At 50.2% G+C, this 17,644-nt stretch overlaps 1 protein-coding gene across 6 annotated transcripts in view; it reads right to left on the bottom strand.

The window, feature by feature from the left end:
• Positions 1 to 1,307: 1,307 nt before the first annotated feature.
• Positions 1,308 to 17,644, bottom strand: part of HIP1 (huntingtin interacting protein 1) — a 150,844-nt gene continuing 134,507 nt past the window's right edge. For 4 of the 6 annotated variants that reach the window (XM_045543098.1, XM_045543099.1, XM_045543103.1 and 1 more), the window contains exons 20-32: positions 15,802 to 15,888; positions 15,507 to 15,614; positions 15,288 to 15,424; positions 13,433 to 13,543; positions 12,631 to 12,689; positions 12,114 to 12,207; positions 10,493 to 10,593; positions 10,122 to 10,227; positions 9,260 to 9,383; positions 8,764 to 8,825; positions 5,951 to 6,059; positions 5,184 to 5,218; positions 1,308 to 5,094 (exon numbers count right to left, since the gene is read on the bottom strand). In XM_045543098.1, the coding sequence (XP_045399054.1) occupies positions 4,978 to 5,094; positions 5,184 to 5,218; positions 5,951 to 6,059; positions 8,764 to 8,825; positions 9,260 to 9,383; positions 10,122 to 10,227; positions 10,493 to 10,593; positions 12,114 to 12,207; positions 12,631 to 12,689; positions 13,433 to 13,543; positions 15,288 to 15,424; positions 15,507 to 15,614; positions 15,802 to 15,888 (1,250 nt within the window). In that variant the 3' untranslated portion in view covers positions 1,308 to 4,977. Of the gene's footprint in view, positions 5,219 to 5,950; positions 6,060 to 8,763; positions 8,826 to 9,259; positions 9,384 to 10,121; positions 10,228 to 10,492; positions 10,594 to 12,113; positions 12,208 to 12,630; positions 12,690 to 13,432; positions 13,544 to 15,287; positions 15,425 to 15,506; positions 15,615 to 15,801; positions 15,889 to 17,644 lie in introns of all 6 variants that reach the window. The other 2 variants (XM_045543102.1, XM_045543104.1) reach the window with 2 other exon arrangements.

Here is a 17,644-nt window from a genome sequence, read left to right as displayed (position 1 = left end):
TTTCAACTTTTTGTCCCTTTTCACTTTGGCAGGGCCCGCCCACCCCGCCCCGTCAATATAAACCCTAACTCTCCTCCCCGCAGACTCAGCTTTTAATGGCATGCCAGCATCATTCTGGTGGCATGATCTCACGATTCCTTCTAAGAATATTCTGCTGGCCAGAGTGACCAGCTAGCCAGGCTGCCCTCCTAGACCTGGGGACCTCAGGAAGACTCCTCAGACATGAGAACCAGAACCTCTGGGGCACCCGGGCAAGGATGAGCATGGGTCAGGGGAGTGGGGAGGCTGGAGTGCACCTGAGAGGGGACAAAGGCTCTGCCTGGACAGCACGGCTGGCCTAGGCCAGACCTTGGCCCCAGGAGGGGACGTAGAAAGTTTCAGTGAAAGCACTTCAAAGCAAAGGTCCCCCAAGGCAGTCCTGTTAATTGGCTTTCTGGACCCCTCAGCGTCACGTCCGAGCTCTGGGAGTGACCTGCAAGAGAGCTGTGACCAAGCACTGTCCCCTCTATCAGTGGTGCTTCAAATGGAGCTGGCTCACCTTGGCATTCTGCCACAGGGAGCAGAAAAGCCCAGCAGCAGGCAAGTGTCCCCGTCTTCCGTATTTACCCGAATCTTCCCACTGGGCAGTTCCAACACTACTTTCCTTTCTTGTGTTCCTGGTTCTCTGACCTCCTTAGCTACAGACTCTAGCTTCTGATTACGGGCCTCATTCTCTCCTTACTTGATGAGTCATTTGGGCCAATTCTCCTGCTCACCAACCCCAGCCCTTCCCCACTGATGTCTCACTCCCGCAGGTCCCCTTGGCTTAACACACTGGCAGCATCAGGTCGCCGCCAATCCTGCTGCAGGAAGGTCGCCGTGCAGCCCAGCTCCATCGTGTCAGCTCCCGCAGTGATTCCTCCGGTAGCAGCAACTGGCCCGCTCTGAATCCCTCTGTGATTAGCAGCTTCTGTCTCTGAGCAGAATTAATCGCATGCAATTTTAAGGCGACAGGTTCTATCTGCATCTCAAGGGTGCAGAGGGAGTGGCCACAGTGGCCTGAGCCCCAAGACTTTACACAGAGACCCGGTCTTCTAGATAATGTATAGTATTGACCGCTTTGCACTGTTTGATCATTCCCACGGACAGGACAGTGCACAAGGAGGACAGGACAGATTTAAGAAGTGCAAACTAACGTTTCTAAGATATATTCCCAAAGGCGCAGAGCTAAGTGGATTCCATGAACCTCAGGATACACATGTAGGCTTTTCATTGGAACGTGGACCTCAGAGCCACGTTAGCTGAGCAGTTATCACCACTACTCTCCATTGCCAGGCTGAAATATTTATTTGAAAAACTGAAAACACAGATGCAATGTATTATACAAAGAAAGGTCTTAATACCATAATAAAAGTATTGTTGGAAGGAAACAAAAGCCTGTGGCTACCTGCCCTGGGAAGGTAGGCACTCAGTGAAAAATGAAATTCATTGATAGGAACTATCCTAATGAAAAATTGGGGGACAGGTTAAAAACAGAAGAAAGGAAAAATAAACCCAACCCTATCCCTGCAAATCTAAATGTGAAAGAGTTTGTTCTAAGTTTGAGACAATTGCATTATCACCAAGATTTAACCGAAACCCCCTCGGTTTGTCCCTATGAGTGGTAATCAGCTTAATTTAGGGCCTTCAAACCCGAGGTAGTTGAGGGTCACCTGAAAGACATGTCTGGAAAAATCTACTCTCAGAATCGGACCCAACAGCATCTAACCAATTGTTTCACCTCGCTTTGGCTCCTGGGGTGAGGCGGCGCCACGGCTGTGTGTTGCTGATCCTGTATTTGGTGTGGACCTGGGAGAAGAAGAAATTGAGCACTCGTAGTTGGCCTGGTTTGCTGTGTTGAAGGCTGGCAGGCCCATGATGGTGGTTTTCTCTGCTATAGGTGGTACAGTCTCTGGAGGACCAAGGATGGCAGAGAGAGGGCAAAGCCGGTCTGCTTGGAAGGCCAAGGTTGGGACTGAAGGCTTTCATTGGCAGGAAGGATTTCCAGAGATTTGAAAAGGTGGTAGAAGGTAGCAAGACATTTCCCAGTTTTTAAAGACCAGAGTGAAGTGGAGCCAGCAGACCCCTCTAGACTAAGAAGCTGACAAAGAAATGAGAACTTCCCCGGTGCAAGCTGAGAACCAGCTCCTTCTCAGGGGCGAGAGGCCAAAGCAAACTAACCTGACCAAAATGACATGTATCTGTGATCCCTGCGCTACCTGGTATAAACCTTGGTGTCTGACTTGGAGCCGAAAACAATTCCAAGAAAGGATGCTCTGGGCAGTGTTTGGTTCTTCCAGCCACTGGGTTAAGCACTCATATTCAGGTGGGCTCCTAGGGACACTGCCGATGGCAGCAGGATTGGCAAACAATCTGAATTATAGCCTAATTTAAACTCCTTGCTCAGATATAAAATAACTCCACAAAGGAAAGTCTTTTCTTCTATTTTTTCCCTTATTATGTATACAAATATCCTTACTCTAGAGGTATTAGAGCACTGTATGACAAAATTAAGTTGCAACTGAATATCGACCTCTTATTCATCCTAAGCCATTATTTTCTTGTCATCTTGTCTCGTCATAACCCATTTACACTCAACCCAAGACTTCGGTCACTAGGGATGCTCAGTGACTCATTTAAAAGGCTGTGAAGTTCATTTTTAGCTTTAAGATGTGATTCCTGTTTTAATCAAAGGTATTTCACAGCAAGTATGACACATCCGTTTTTAGAAGAGCGAAGGTAGGACAATTTGACTTTGGCTGGAGAATGAACAGTTGCTAATCTGAACTATTATGAAAGTAAGTACACTCCATCTGACAGGTATTTCCCCATGTGACACTGAATTAGCCTGTGCTCCTGTTTAAGTGCTATCTTAACTGTTTTATTACTTAGGCTAAGTCCAGGAAGGTTTTAAAAATTACCGTGGCTTCTTTTTAGAGGGAGTGTTATTCAGAGCATCTGAATCTGGTCCAATGCACTACACTTTGCCCTCCACTGGTAATTCTGAACACATGCGTTTGAATGGTTGCGACCCTGGAAGTGAGGCCCAGCCACTTTTGGAGCTGGCGACCCACACTGAGAACATACTGATTGGCTTAACTGGCACAACTGGGACAGGGATGCCACGCAGCACTCCTTCTGAACCTTGGGTTGGAAGAACACCACGCACAAAGCAGCACTGAACTTAAGACTGCCCAGTTCCTACTGCCGATACCTCCTTGGCCCAATATGGAGGTCACACATCTGAGTATGGTCATCTGAGATCCTGGGAGACTGTTTTTTGGAGTGCCCCACTTAGAAAATGCACAGAAAGGGCGCTGGGGTGGGGTGGGGTAGAAAGAGGGGGGCTGATTCACAGTGATCAAACAGCAGTCTCACAACCCGTCACGTAGCAAAACTTAGCAATGTTCCTTTGGGACCAGTCCTGGGAAGTGCTTGTTGGCTACTACTACTGAGTTGCTAGAGATAAAGAAGGAAGACGTTGTTTTTCCAAGATCAGAAGGTCACTTAGATGCTGGGGTCCATCTGGGAGTGGAAAAGTGCTGGCAGGCTGCCCGTCTCTAGGAGGCTGTTCATGTGCCCTCTGTCCTCATCCTGTCTATCTGTCGGGCAGCAAGAGCCTGGAAGGTGTGGCTGGAAGGCGTCAGAGCCAGAGGCTCCCCTTTCTCGTTTCCCTGACCCCAAAAGCTCGGAGGGACCTGCTGCTTTGGGATCCACGCCAGGGACAATCCAGGGATGGCACCTTGGCCTCGCTTCTAACTTCTTGAAGGCTGATGCCGCAGGGCAGCGATACAAGCCTTGCCAGTCACAAGCATCTTTCTGCAGGCTGTCGCCGGTTAAAGGAGGTTGGTAATAAATACTAAGGGTACCAAACCCAGCACAGGGCTCTTTCCTGATGGGAGCAAGCGTGTCTGATCTTCCGGGTCTGTCAACCGGGTAGAACATGGAACAATCTTCTTCAGATTCAAGGGAATGCCAAGGCAGACGTCTGGAGAAAGGAGCTGGGAATCCTCCCACGCTCCTCTTAGGGCCCTGCCTGGGAATGAAGGGAGGTGGCCCACTTGCCATGACATGGACAATTCATTCGGGGGAAGTAGTGTTGTTACTCTCACCAGCTTGGTTCAAGTGTGAGTTAAGGTTTTTGAGCCTGGTCACGGGAATTCCTAAGAAAGGTGTCCCCTTGGGCCATGTGTACCCCTCCTGTCCCTCCTTCTGTTGCCCTCTCACTTGTGAAGGGGGACAGAGGCTTCCAGCTGGAGTCCAGCTGGAGGGAGGAAAGGCACTCGCTCTGCTTCTGCCTTTTGAGGACAAGCTGTTACTCAGCAGCTCTGCCTGACGCTGGAGCGTGGCCTCGGTCACCGGCCCTCGCTCAGCAGGAGGCGGAGGTGGAGCACCAAGGCGAAGCCTGAGCAGCACCGTTGCTGGAACTGCCGTGGGGTGAGGCCCCAGGGAACTCAGAGCTCCAGGGATGTGCCCTTTGGGAGAGTTGGCTATGTGAGTGAAACTTTAAAAAAAAAAAAAATCCAAACCAAAAAACCCCAACCAACCACCCGAAGAAGCAGTGGGAATCCACGGAACTGCCCAAAGAGGGGTAGAACGGCGCTGGCATTCTCAGCCAGGACACCCCGCTGTTCTTCTGACTGTGCGGATTCAGGGTAGTGTCCTGGTTTGGAATCCACCAGCCCTCTGATGCTCACAAGTCTGTGCAAATGATGAAACTGAACAGACTGAGAAGAAAACAGAAAAAAAAAAAAAAATGCATAAGATCTTCCCTCTCCACGCTCAACAACACCAAGAAGCCCCTCTAATAAGGACACCGATTGTTGTGGGGGGCAAAAGGAGGCAGGCCTGGATGGAAGTCGCTCTGGTGCATGGCCTGACCCCTTCCTCTTTGGACCTGAGGTTGTTCATGGGCGGCCTGGACACTAGGGAGGCGGGGAAAGAACAGAGACCGTGGGTTCACACAGGAAGGGTGTCACTGTGGAGGGAGTCTTTGGAAGGGTCATGCAGGTCCTCAGCACTGGGCAACAGGAGTGGCGCGGCTGCCACGGGGACTTCCACCGATTTGGTCTGTGGCTGGGGAAATAACACACACAGAGATGGGTAACAAGGATTTACACTCTGACGTATGGGGTGTCAGTTTGGCTCTATTCTTTTTCGGTTACCGCTTCTTGCAGTGCAGGTGGAGATGCTTCTGTTCCTAAAAGACAATGATAATTTATGTCATGCATGCATGCATCTAACCGATGAAAACTGCCACCGTGTTGGGCTCTAAAACACACTCCAGTCATAACCATGGTATAAATCATCTATTCCCTGAGTACCGTGTCTAGCAACAATTAGGATCTGTCTACAGTTGGTGCCCGGAGTCAGTCAAGTTAACGGTCATGGTTGTGATCAAGGTGACCACTTTGGACATGCAGAAAAGCAGCGCACACAGACTCGGGGACAGCAAGTCCCTGGGCTGGGAGGCTGAATACGACTGCCTGCCACTCTGTTTCTCAGTCCCTGATCCCTGCTATCTTTTGGCCATTACTGCCCACGGCTGGCTCTAGATGGTTCGTTGCAATTCACTTGTCCCCCACTGTGGATCTCCACTGACCACTACTCAATCCCTGTTCAACCGTGTGCTGGGCAGAGCTCAACATCCAGGGAGTCAAGCGGGCTGGCTGGGCCTGGGTAGGAATGGCAGTTATTTAAGTGAGTGACCAGTCCACGGGTCAGTATTTAGGCCTCAAAGGGTGATGACAAAAGCTTTCAATTTTAGGCTTAAAGGTTATGTATAACTGAACAGAAAATAGGCTTGTGAGAGGAGAAAAGGAAGAAGTGACCCATGCAGTGGCTTCCTTGTTCTGGTCTACTGAGGAAAAGTCCCTGCCGCACACCTCCCCGCCCTGCCGCGGGCCAGCGTCGGGCCTCAGACTCCGCTTACCTTCTTCCCAGCCCTCAGCAACGCCAGCAAGCTCGTAGTGCTTTTTCCGAAGCTCTCCCAGTTTCTGACGCTCCTTCTGCAATTCATTTTCTAGCTCCAGCACCCTAACCTAGAAGGGCAAAGGAAGCGGAATTTTCTTCTGATCAGCTCTCTGAGAACTGTCTTATTTTGATGTAACCCTTTTCCTCTGCAGTCTGGGTTCCTGCTTCCGTATGATTCACCCTGTGTCCGTGGCTTACCCAGCCCTCAATTTCAACTCTCTTTTCTGCTCCAACTTCTCCATCCTCCCATTCATCCGCCTGTCTCAGGGGCTCTCGTGTTTGTCTCACTGGGACCCTCACTGGAAACAAATACTGCCTTGCAAACCAATGCCCAAGTGGGAGGTGGGCTCATCTCCTGTCCCTCTGATAAGTCACTAGCTAAAAACAACTCTAATGTTTAACCTACCAGTATGGCTGGCTCCAATCTAGTGGGAACCTTTCTTTAATCCCAGTTCCCTGGAAGTCTAGGTGGGAACCAGACATGATGGTTCTGAGATCTCTGAGATGCTGGTGCAACGTAGGGTTCTTACTGCTACAGCAAAAGACACGGACAATCTTACTAAAGGAAGGAGTGATCATGGCTGGCTCTACTTCTCATCAGTTTTATTTATTAAATCAAGAAATATTTGCTCAACACCCATCATGTACCCTGGGCTCTGTTACAGGTGTTGGAGACACAGTGGTGAACGGATAGACGAGGTCCCTGCTTCCCTTGCAGGGGGAAAAGAGATAAGATGAACAAGAAAAGTTCAGATCATAAGGAAAATGACACAGGGCGATGTAACAAAGACTAGGGATGGTCAGCGAAGGCTACTATCAGGAGGTCAGTTTTCAGCTGAAACCTACATGGCCTTAAGAGCTCAGCCGTTGAGAGAACTGGGGAAGAACATTCCAGGCAGAAGAAACAGCCAGAGCCAAGGCTCTAAGGCAGGAATAAGCGAGAGGTGTTGGGAGAAGGAAGGAAGCCCTGTGCGGGACATGCCAGGGAGGGAGAGGGTCGTGAGGTGAGCTGGGAAACGGGCCAGGATGACCTCACCCAGGGCCCACCAGGCGAGGCGTTTGGACATTCTGTGTGCAACGGGCAGCCGCTGGGAGGACCCAAGCAGAGGGACGGCAGTTGTGAGTCACGTTTTAAAACTATCAAGTGGAGAATGAATGGACGGTAGAGGGTCCAGAGCGGAAGCAACCAGACCCAGAGAGGGGGTTCCTTTTTTGTTTTTACCCTTTTCGTTAGGGAAAATGTACAACGTCTACAGAAGGATGGAGACTAAACGTAGCGACCCCTCTCCCCCAGCGCCACCGCCCACCCTCTCTCGGCCAGACCTGTCTCAGCAGTACTCTCTGTTCTCCCCACCACCCGCCCCTGCCGTGGGGTCATTTGAAACAAATACCAGTACGCATCACAGCTAAGTTGCTTTTGCAGGAGATCTCAATGGTGGCTCAGACTCGGGTAGGGAGGAGGAGAGCAGTGGAAGGATTAAGGCTTTGTTTTGGAGATTTACAGTTGATGGGACTTGCTGACGGTTTGGATGCAGAGGGTGAGGGGAAGAGAGGGTACAAGGATGACTCCTAGGCCTGGGGGTCCACACCTAGATGGCTGGTAGGGGTGCCAAGAGAAGGGGGACAGGCAGGATACGCACGGGGCTCGAGGAGAAGGTCTCGGCTGGGGACAGGAAAGTGGTATGACCAGCACATAGATGGTTCTTAAGGTCAAGAGGGACTGGGGGAGACCACTACACGGGACAGCCCTTCCAGTCTTCAGACACAAGCTTGCCCACATGACTCTTTCTAAAGATGCTGAGTGACCCGCTTGTAGAAATTAGATGATCCCAATGTAGATTTTACCCCAAGACGTCTAGAACAAGGATGTCAGATGTTTCTCAGGGTCTCACTAATTCCTATTTTGCATGGCACAACTTTCCTGAGCAACAGGGAGAAATGGCATTGCCTTTGATGAGTTAACAGGGAATTGATTTTTTTTTTTTAAAAAAACTAAAGGTCGGCCGGGCACGGTGGCTCACGCCTGTAATCCTAGCACTCTGGGAGGCTGAGGTGGGCAGATCATTTGAGCTTAGGAGTTTGAGACCAGCCTGAGCAAGAGCGAGACCCCATCTCTACTAAAAATAGAAAGAAACTAGCTGGACAACTAAAAATACATAGAAAAAAATTAGCCGGGCATGGTGGCACATGCCTGTAGTCCCAGCTACTCGAGAGGCTGAGGCAGGAGGATTGCTTGAGCCCAGGAGTTTGAGGTTGCTGTGAGTTAGGCTGATGCCACAGCACTCTAGCCCGGTCAACAGAGTGAGACTCTGTCATTCATTCATTTGTTCATTCATAAATAAATAAATAAAACTTAAAAAAAAAAACAAAACTAAAGGTCATACACAAATAATTCATACCAGAAGTTTGTTTTTTTTTTTTAAAGTTTGCCTTTTGAACTTGCCAGAAAAAAAACTAAAAAAAAGTTAAAAAACTTTCTATAGTAAGACAATTAAGTAACAGTCTGCAGGCTGCTAGGAGATCCCAGTAACATTTAGAAGACACTAGTCCAAGACTAGCAGGCAAGAGTTAAGACTTTGATCTTTGCTAATCACCTCTCTCCACCTCTACTGTTTTCCCGACATTGTTTACAATGAATCCTGGGATAGCAGGTGCAGCTGTGTTCACTTCCCTCAAGTCTTCCCCTTTCTCTGGCTTCTCACCACGGGAATAATATCTGGGGTCAATGTCCAGGGAATACAGACTGCCTAGGCTCAGAGCGGGGGCTCTCACCTGGGAATCCATCTCTTGGCGTTTGATCTGGGTCAGCGTCATGCCCGAGAAGTCCATATTGTCTGCAAGGATGGAAACGAGAAAGCTTTGTCCAATACAACCCCTGGCAGACGAGTGCCCGTGAGAGGTGGCCCGTGCCAGCGCTCTGCGGAGATGCCCAGCTTGCCCACCGAGGGAGGAAGTGGAAGGAAGGATGAAGTGGTTATGGTGTAAACAGGATCCAGCCTCCGCAGGGTCAACCAGGCTTCTAGAGTTATTTCTCTAAAACCAGAGAAACAGCTAAATAGGGAATCTACTGAAGGGCCTGCCACTGAACTGACATAAACAGCGTGCCTGTGTGGTGTCCTACCTTATGAAAAAGTAAGTATGGACATAAAAAGAAGAAAAATAAGAAAGGATTTAGAAACAGAACCATGGGACATTGGGATCATGGGTAAGAAGGCAGAGAATGGGCAGAACAGAGTGGGTAAGAACAGCATCCCTTCTGGAAGGCTACCTGTCTCCTCGATCTGTGATTTGCCGGAAATGGTTGAGGCCACAACCCCAGCAGTGGCCTGGTTCACTCCCCGAGAGGCCTGCTGCAGCTGGGCTAGGTTGGGGCTGTCCTTATCGGCTTTCACCTGCCCGAACAAAGCAGATTTAGGTTTCCACGACACCTAGAGCTGCGAGGACCGTATCAAAGAGTTGGTCTGATGGTTCTTGACAAATATGTGTGATCCATGATAGGTATCAATCAATTAACTTCTCAAAAAATTACTGCCTATAGGGTCAGCTCCTAGCATAACTGTAATATAAAAAATTATTCTTGGCTTATTTACATGGTGGCCCCAAATTATAGCTTTGTCACTTATGAGGATAGAGTGTCCCAGTCGTGGAAAGCAATTTGGGACAAGAAATAAGAACAAACAGAGGACACTCAGTGGGTACTGTCAAACTCTCAAAAGGAGTTCGGTTATAAGCCTTGTTTGAGAATTAGTTGGGGCAGTGATTCAAATTAGGAGACTAGTGAGAAGTCATGGACTCTCAGAGCCAAGCCAAATGACTTGTTTATTGCACCAACCTACTCCTTATTCGAGAATTCCTCGAATGCCGGGATTGCTAATCAGAGGTTGGCATGGCTGGGACCCTCCAAGGCCACTTGTAACAGAAGTGAAGAGAGCCATGAGGATGCATGTGACAAGCTGGGTAGAGGGGCTCCTTGCTGACAGACGAAAGGCTTCTAGAGGAGGGTGGTGTGGGACCCAACCCACTTGGACCCTGGATAAATCACCTGTTCTAGGGGCCAGTTCCGCTGACCAAGGACTCTAAAGTAGCCAAGGACTCTCTCACCGGGCCTTACAGTCCAGCACAGGTCGTACCTTGGATGCAGCCACGAGCTGGGCTGTGCTAGCAGCAATTTCATGTGAACACACCATTAGCTCCTCAAACTTCCCTCTGCCTTGGACCACCAGATCAGCTGCGTCCCTGATAGGAAAGGACAAGAGTGACCAGGTCACAGGCAGGTAAGCTGCAGCCCTCACGGCCCCACATCCAGACCCCCCATCGCCCTGCTAGACAGGGAGGGGCCTGCTCTGCATCACCCGGGAGACCCAGGCTCCCTGGCAAACTTTTGACTTTCTTATCAACAGTTTGTTTCTAGGGAACAGTTTTTTCCCCCTTAGCTATGGTTTGGGGCTGATCGATGGAATGAGGGGGTGGGGGAGGAGCCCGGGGACCAACAGACACTTACACCATGACGGTGGCTCCCCAGCCCACAGCTTTGGAGGCTGAGATGAGTCCTTCTGTCCATCGAGAGTTCTTGGCGTAAAACTCTTTAGGGGATGCTGTACCCTAGGGAAGAAAAAAATAATAATAATAATAGCTACCTTTTATTGAGCACCTACTATGTGACAAGTGCTTTTATATATATTATCCCATATCGTCTTCACAGTAACTCTCAGAGGTAAACATTATTTTATTCCCATTTTACAAATAGGAAAACTAAGGTTCAGAGAGACGAAAATACTTTTCCCAAGGCTATGCAGTAAATAAATGGAATCCTGGGCTTTTCTGACTCTAAAACTTGTATGTAGCATTTCTGTTATAGCATGTTTCATATTGCATATATAAGAATGTATATATGTGTTCATATATGAATAAGTTATAATTTGAGGGGAGTCTAGCTGCTCTCCGTGATTTGTCAAAAGAGGAGAGTATGCAGTGAATAATTTTTTAAAATTATTTATTTTTTGGCTGGACACGGTGGCTCACACCTGTAATATTAGCACTCTGGGAGGCTGAGGTGGGAAGATCGTTTGAGCTCAGGAGTTTGAGACCAGCCTGAGCAAGAGCAAGACCTCGTCTCTACTAAAAAGAGAATAAATTAGCCAGATATCATGGTGCTTGCCTGTAGTCCCAGCTACTTCGGAGACTGAGGCAACAGGACTGCTTGAGCCCAGGAGTTTGAGGTTGCTGTGAGCTAGGCTCATGCCATGGCACTCTGGCCCAGCCAACAGAGTGAGATTCTGTCTCAAAAAAAATTGATTGATGATTGACTGATTGATTGTAGAGACAGCATCTTGCTATGTTGCCTGGCTGGTCTTGAACTCCTGCGCTCAAACAATCCTCCCACCTGGGCCGCCCAAAGTGCTGGAAGTGCTGGAATTACAGGCGTGAGTCATCATGCTTGGCCTCAAAAAATTATTTCTACTTGGATTTAAAAAATGTTTTTATGCTTTGGAAGTGTCTGATAGCCTGAGACTCTGCAGATACTCAGTCCATCTATTTTAGGGACAGAAAACATCACCCCTCGGTCTGATAAAAAGCACCACCAAAGCCGACATGGCTACTGTCTTGATAGGATTGTTTTCAGGCTCGTAACTCCTTCCCTGGACTTAGGCTTCCAAAGCTGCAGCTGCATTACAGGGATGTGAGGAAAAAATAAGATGACAATAATGGCAGCAAAGGCATGAGAACATGAAGTGACCTGTCCACAAGAGGCTGACAGCAGAGTCTGTCTGTGAATTACAGCAAGTGGACCCGGCTGTTGAAAACAGACGTGGCGGAGCCCCCGTGAAAAGTCAGGATCAAGTTTGCTCTTGGGATCTGTCCAGTTTCCAAAAGTCCTCACATCCTCCCCAGAGGGCCCAGACTTGCAATGTAAGTGGCTTCCACAGCAAGTTCGAATGACTTGAGAGCTGGCTCTGGGAGCTATGGGTGACCACCTCCTGGGGAGCTGCCAGGGCCCTGGCTTCTCCACGCGGCATCTGCTGACATCCACGGGAGTGGCAGCTACACCCTCACGTGGACACGCAGATGAGGCGCAGCATCACTAAAGTTCAGGGAAGTGGGAATCTGTCACCCATGCTCACCCTGCCGCTCTCCACGATCTCTCTCTGGAGGTCCTTGGAGGCCACGATCAGTACCTGAATAGCTTGCATGAGGCTGGTACAGGAACCAAGGATCCTGCAAAAAAAAAAAAAAAAAAAAAAAAGTCAGGGACATACAGAGACTAAGAACAATGAAGACGACAGTTGTCTTTTTCACTGCCAGTCACAGGCAAGCTTGGAGTGGGAAAGAGAGGCAGGGACGGCGCTGAGCTTGCTAGAATGCTCTGGGGTGAAGCTCCGAAGGAGCAGCAGGGGAGTGAGCAGATGTGATTGTGGATTTTCCGAGTAAGGAACAGTTAAGTCCTGATTCCTGGGGCTTCTTTTCCGCTACATTGCAACGGCAAATTGCTGTCATCATTACGATTGTCCTCAGCAGTTACATCGACTCGGCCCTCCCCGTGGCTGCTAATGTGCTAGGCCAACTCCCTAACAGGTAGGTACGCCCACACGGTGACAATGGCCCCTGCTCCCCTGGGTGCGACCGTGCTGCTTGACTGACCTTTCATTCACCTCCAGTTTGACTCCTGTGTCTCCTGCTCGCGACTTGCTGAGCATTTCCTACGAGAAAGTAGCATGGTTTCTAAATACGTCACGAGTACTGAGAATCTACCGACGTCCCGCCACACCTTTGAGCTCAAACGAGGTGGGACGCAGCCCCGGCAGGCTGGCCCTGCAGTCCGCTGAGTGCCTCCACGTCCTGGCAGCCAGGCTGACACGCACAGAGCCACAGCACCAGGCCAAAGGGGCAGCGACCACCAGGTCCTACGGCAGGGGCTCACACCGCGCCAGGTAGCCTGAGTCTCCCGCCCAAGGAGCAACGTGTGACCTTCTCTGTGGCGCCCACTCAGCTCTTTCTGGGAGGATCGCTGCCACTGATTAGAGGTGCCACTGATTTACCGAGTGCCCCGCACGGAGACAAGCGTGCACGGTCCCACCTAACTCTGACAACAGCCCTCTGGGGTAGGCGTTACTCTCACTTCCAACACATGGAAACAGAACCTGAATCTTGGCGAGGGGAAGGCAACTTAACTGAGTTATGCAGCTCGCAAGTGGCCATTCCAGAACGTGAACCCAGGATGGTGTGACATCAAAGTACCTGATCCCTGAGGACGCTGCCCACCTTCCTCCCAGAGGGGCTTCTCATTTTCTGCCCCTCAGAGAAGCCCATGGGTTCAGGTTTTGGCTCCTTTTGCAGGGGCCTCTGCAGCCACAATGAGTGACTGAGGCACGTCTAATGCGCAACGTCGCCAAGGGGAAGCCCCCGAGCATCGCTGCGAGAGATCCCGCGGAAGCTGCCATACCTCTATCCTGGCCGTGGCGGTTTCAATGGCAGCTGAAGTGGCCGCCATCTCCTTGTCCACCAGGTCTCCCAACTCCTCCTGTTTGATGTCCAGGCCCCTGGGCAGGAGCTCCTGTGAAGGACGTCACAAGGGCTGAAGCGACCCCTGGGCCTCCTCCGACAGACCCGTAACCCTTAACGGACAGCAGAGGTAGGGGGGCCCCTCACCCTGCCAAACACTTTCTGCAAGCCACAGAAAGGGGGCATCGTTCACAGACCTCATCCGGTCCTCACGTGAACTCCGGAACCTCACACTCCTCCTCACTCAGAACTCACCTCCTTCCAGAAAGCCACCGCTGCCTGGACCCAGCCCCTATCTGTGCAGTGCAAATGACATTTGCTAACGTGGAGGGTATTTTTAAACCTTTCCCAAATACAGGTGATACCTTCCAACCAGTCTGACCCTGCGTTAACTCTGCTTCCACAGCCGTCACGGGAGGCAGTTACTGCTCCTGTCGGAACGAAGTGCTGACGGATAGCAAAGCCCACGGTTTTTAAAAACGTTGTGTGTTTTAGTTTGATTTTTGTTCTTAAACAAAAGACATAATCAGATATCTGTTTTGGGAAGAGAGAAGAGGAAAGAGGCCAGAGGCTGGAAAACTAATCAGAGGCTGTTTTAAGAGCCTAAACGAGAGAGGAAAAGGATCTGAATTCTGGCCCTGGCTCTTCCTTCCCCTTATTACCACACGTTTTAGGAATTAATTAAATGCTACCTTGTACTGTACTTTTCTTTGGAGACTGGGTCTCACTCTGTTGCCCAGGCTGGAGTACAGTGTGCAATCATAGCTCTCTGCAGCCTCGAACTCCTGGGCTCAAGCGATCCTCCTGCCTCAGCCTCCCAAGTAGCTGTGACTACAGGTGTGCACCACCATGCCCGGCTCATTTTCTTTTCTTTTTTTTTGTAAAGACAGGGTCTTACTCTGTTGCCTAGGTTAGTCTTGAACTTCTGGCCTCAAGCAATCCTCCTGCCTCGGCCTCCCAAAGTGCTGGGGCTAAAGGCGTGAGCCACTGCACCCAGCCCTCGTACTCTGCTCTTAAAATAGATCTTTATTGCAGTTCTTATCACATTGTATAGAAATGTTTGATTTTCTTATTTTTCTTTCCCATAGAGTCCTTGTCTCATTTGTCCCTATATAACCTCACCTAACCCAATTTCTGCTTTATAGAACACATCCACTACAACTTTATCAAATGAAAAAGTACAAAATTATCTCCATTTTAGGTACTACCAGCCCAACCAGATAACAATCCTTGGAGACAGGGAAACTGCTTACACTTCTTTGATATTGCCTGGCATAGTGATGGTGACAAAGATTGTCAGTTAATAATGAATTAAATATAGCTCGGTAGCCAGTCAGGGGCCAGATTTTCCGGCTCTCTCTCTTTCTAAAATCAAGCTGTGGCCAGGCACAGTGGCTTATGCCTATAATCCCAGCACTTTGCGAGGCCGAGGTGGGAGGATCACTTAAGGCCAGGAGTTCAAGACCAGCCTGGGCAACATAATGAGACCCCATCTCTACAAACAATTAAAACTACGCATGGTGGTGCGCACCTGTAGTCCCAGCTACTCGGGAGGCGGAGGCGGGAGGATCGCTTGAGCCCAGGAGTTCGAGGCTGCAGTGAGCTGTGATGGCTACACTCCAGCCTGGGCAACAGAGTAAGACTGTCTCTAAAAAATAAAAAATATATATATAAAATAAAATAAATAGAATCAAATTTTCAGTACAGAAGGAACTGGCTTAGAGCATCACTGATTGCCTGGCAATGCACCAGCACTCACACCCAAGAACTTTCCTCACTAATAATACTGAAAGTACCTCGCCAATGGCCTTGATCCTGCTCAGGCAGTTCCTCATGGCTGTGCTATCAGCATTCTCAGCGGTTCCCTCTTCCTCCAGGGCGGCCAGGTAGATGAGGGTCTCCCTGCCATACTCCTTACAGGCCTCTGTCAGAGCTGGAGACGCAAGGCAACAGAGACTTTGACAAGCCCTCCGCGCCCAGCTTTTATGAATGGCCCCTCACGCCCTGGCACTCACAGTCGGCAGGCTCCGGCGGGCTTCTAAGGCTGGTGGTGCTACCGTGAGCAATGGTATCACTGGTCAAATGGGCAAGCAGGATTATTGAATGGAGAAGTCCACCGATATCTGCCAGGAGTGTAAAGAGGGAAGTTTCTCAGGCCTGGCTGAGGGTGTCACCCTCACACCCACTTCTCCTCTGGCTGTACGAGTGACACACACTCCTTTCCTGGTGCACAGGAACCCGCCGGTTCAAGTGCTTTTGAACCCCACCTGGCCGGCACCAACGACAGAGCCTGTCCTGTGCCCTTCGTACCTTCCGGGCAGGCCAGATACTGACTCCAGCTTTTTTCCAGTTGATCAATGCAGCTGGAAACAGACTTGACCGTGGAGAGAAGGTGATCTGTGAAAGAGAAGACAGGGCAAATTCAGAGCAGGTTCCAGCTCACGTCACCCTTGCTAGTTAAGCCACAGGATGGAGGAGCTTGCTGAGTGAGTGGCCCCAGCCCCGCAGGAGTTGCCCTGAGATACGAGAAGGGAGATTGTTAGCTATGCTGGTACCGATGTGATGTGTGTGATTGTCTTACTGGACAAGCTGAGCCTGTCTGGTCCCTTAGCCAACGATTTCTCAATACTGCCCCTCATATGAAATCAGGGCTTTCCCATGAAGTCTCCCAAGGCCCTTTGAGTCTCTCAGGCTGGTCTACGCTCATGCTCTGCACGCCACAGTCACGCCCGCTGCCCTGCGTCCACAGGGCCATGCAGAACACGCAGCACAGGAGTTAAAAGTGTGGGCTCTCAAGTCCCACTGCCCCGGTGTGGCTCCGCGCTCTACCGTTCCCGGCTGTGTGACCTCAGGCAGCCTGTGCCTGCTTCCTCATCTGCAAATGGGGAACAGCAGGACCCCTTCGCGCTGTCACTGGGAGGAACAGCTGGGCCCAGGCATGTAATGTGCTTGGGCGAGTGCCCTTAGTGAAGCACATAGGAAGCGCTCAGTAAACGTCAGCTGTTTTTAGTATTTTCACCCCCACCTTTCCTTCTCTTCACTGGCTCCTAACTGTCTTCTTCTTTCAAAACCCAGCTCATAACATAACGTCTCTTCTCAGAATCCGCCCACGAGTGCCCCAGTTCCTGGCATTCCCTCAGTAAATGAGGTACCTAGTGTGCTCTTTCATTTGTAACTGCTGCGTTTCTTCGCAGACGGGTTCCCTGCTGAATAAGCTATAATCGTCCTTGCTGAATACTTCATCAAATGAAGACCTTTCGATTGATGATAAAAATCGAGTGTCAGCTGTTTCCTGCCTTCTGCTTCGTCTTTCAGTGGGACCTGTCGTTACTGTGCCAACGTGCGCCCTTGACTTGAAAGTGAACTGTGCTGAGATCTGCTCATGGTCACGGCAACAGCCTCACAGCCCCCCTGTGCTGAGCGTTCCCCCTCTACTGTGCACAAAGCCCTGCCCCTTCCTCGGGACTCGCCTACATGCAAAGTGGGTGGTGGGCCCTTCCTCCCTGTGGTCATGCTGGGTGTTTTGTTTTTATTTTTGTTTCTAGAGACAGGGTCTTGCTCTGTTGCTCAGGCTGGAGTGCAGTGGCACAATCATAGCTCACTGTAACCTCAAATTCCTGGGCTCAAGCCCAGAGATCCTCCCACCTCAGCTTCTCGAGTAGCTGGGACTACCAGCGCACGCCACTATTCCTGGCTAATTGTTTAAAAAAATTTTTTTTATAGAGGTGGGGTCTCACTATGTTGCCCAGGCTCATCTCGAACTCCTGGCCTCAAGCAAACCTCCACTTTGGCCTCCCAGAGTGCCAGATTACAGGCATAAGTCATTGTGCCCAGCTCATGCTGGGATTTTTATTGTTTTTGCCACTCCAAGTTTTCTAATGCTTCGCTGCCTAGACTTGAAGTTCATGAGCAACTACGACTTGATTCAGACCATAGTTTCCCCACAGAGGACACAGAACTGTCTGCCTCCTATTTGCTGTCACAATTGTTTCAGGGCTCAGCTCCCAGGGGATGTTTCATCAGTGTGACCCACTGACGAAGGCAGTGGTTGTCACACCTGGGGGCTTTAGAAAATGCTACGGCTCAGGCCTCTGCTGCAGACAGCCGATCTACACTGGGACCCGGGCACCCCAGGTGATCCCGACACGCGGCT

The sequence above is a fragment of the Lemur catta genome, chromosome 2, assembly GCF_020740605.2.
Source record: "Lemur catta isolate mLemCat1 chromosome 2, mLemCat1.pri, whole genome shotgun sequence".
Lineage (NCBI taxonomy): Eukaryota > Metazoa > Chordata > Mammalia > Primates > Lemuridae > Lemur > Lemur catta.
Note: the sequence above shows the minus strand (reverse complement) of the source record. Positions and strands in the feature narration are given on the sequence as shown.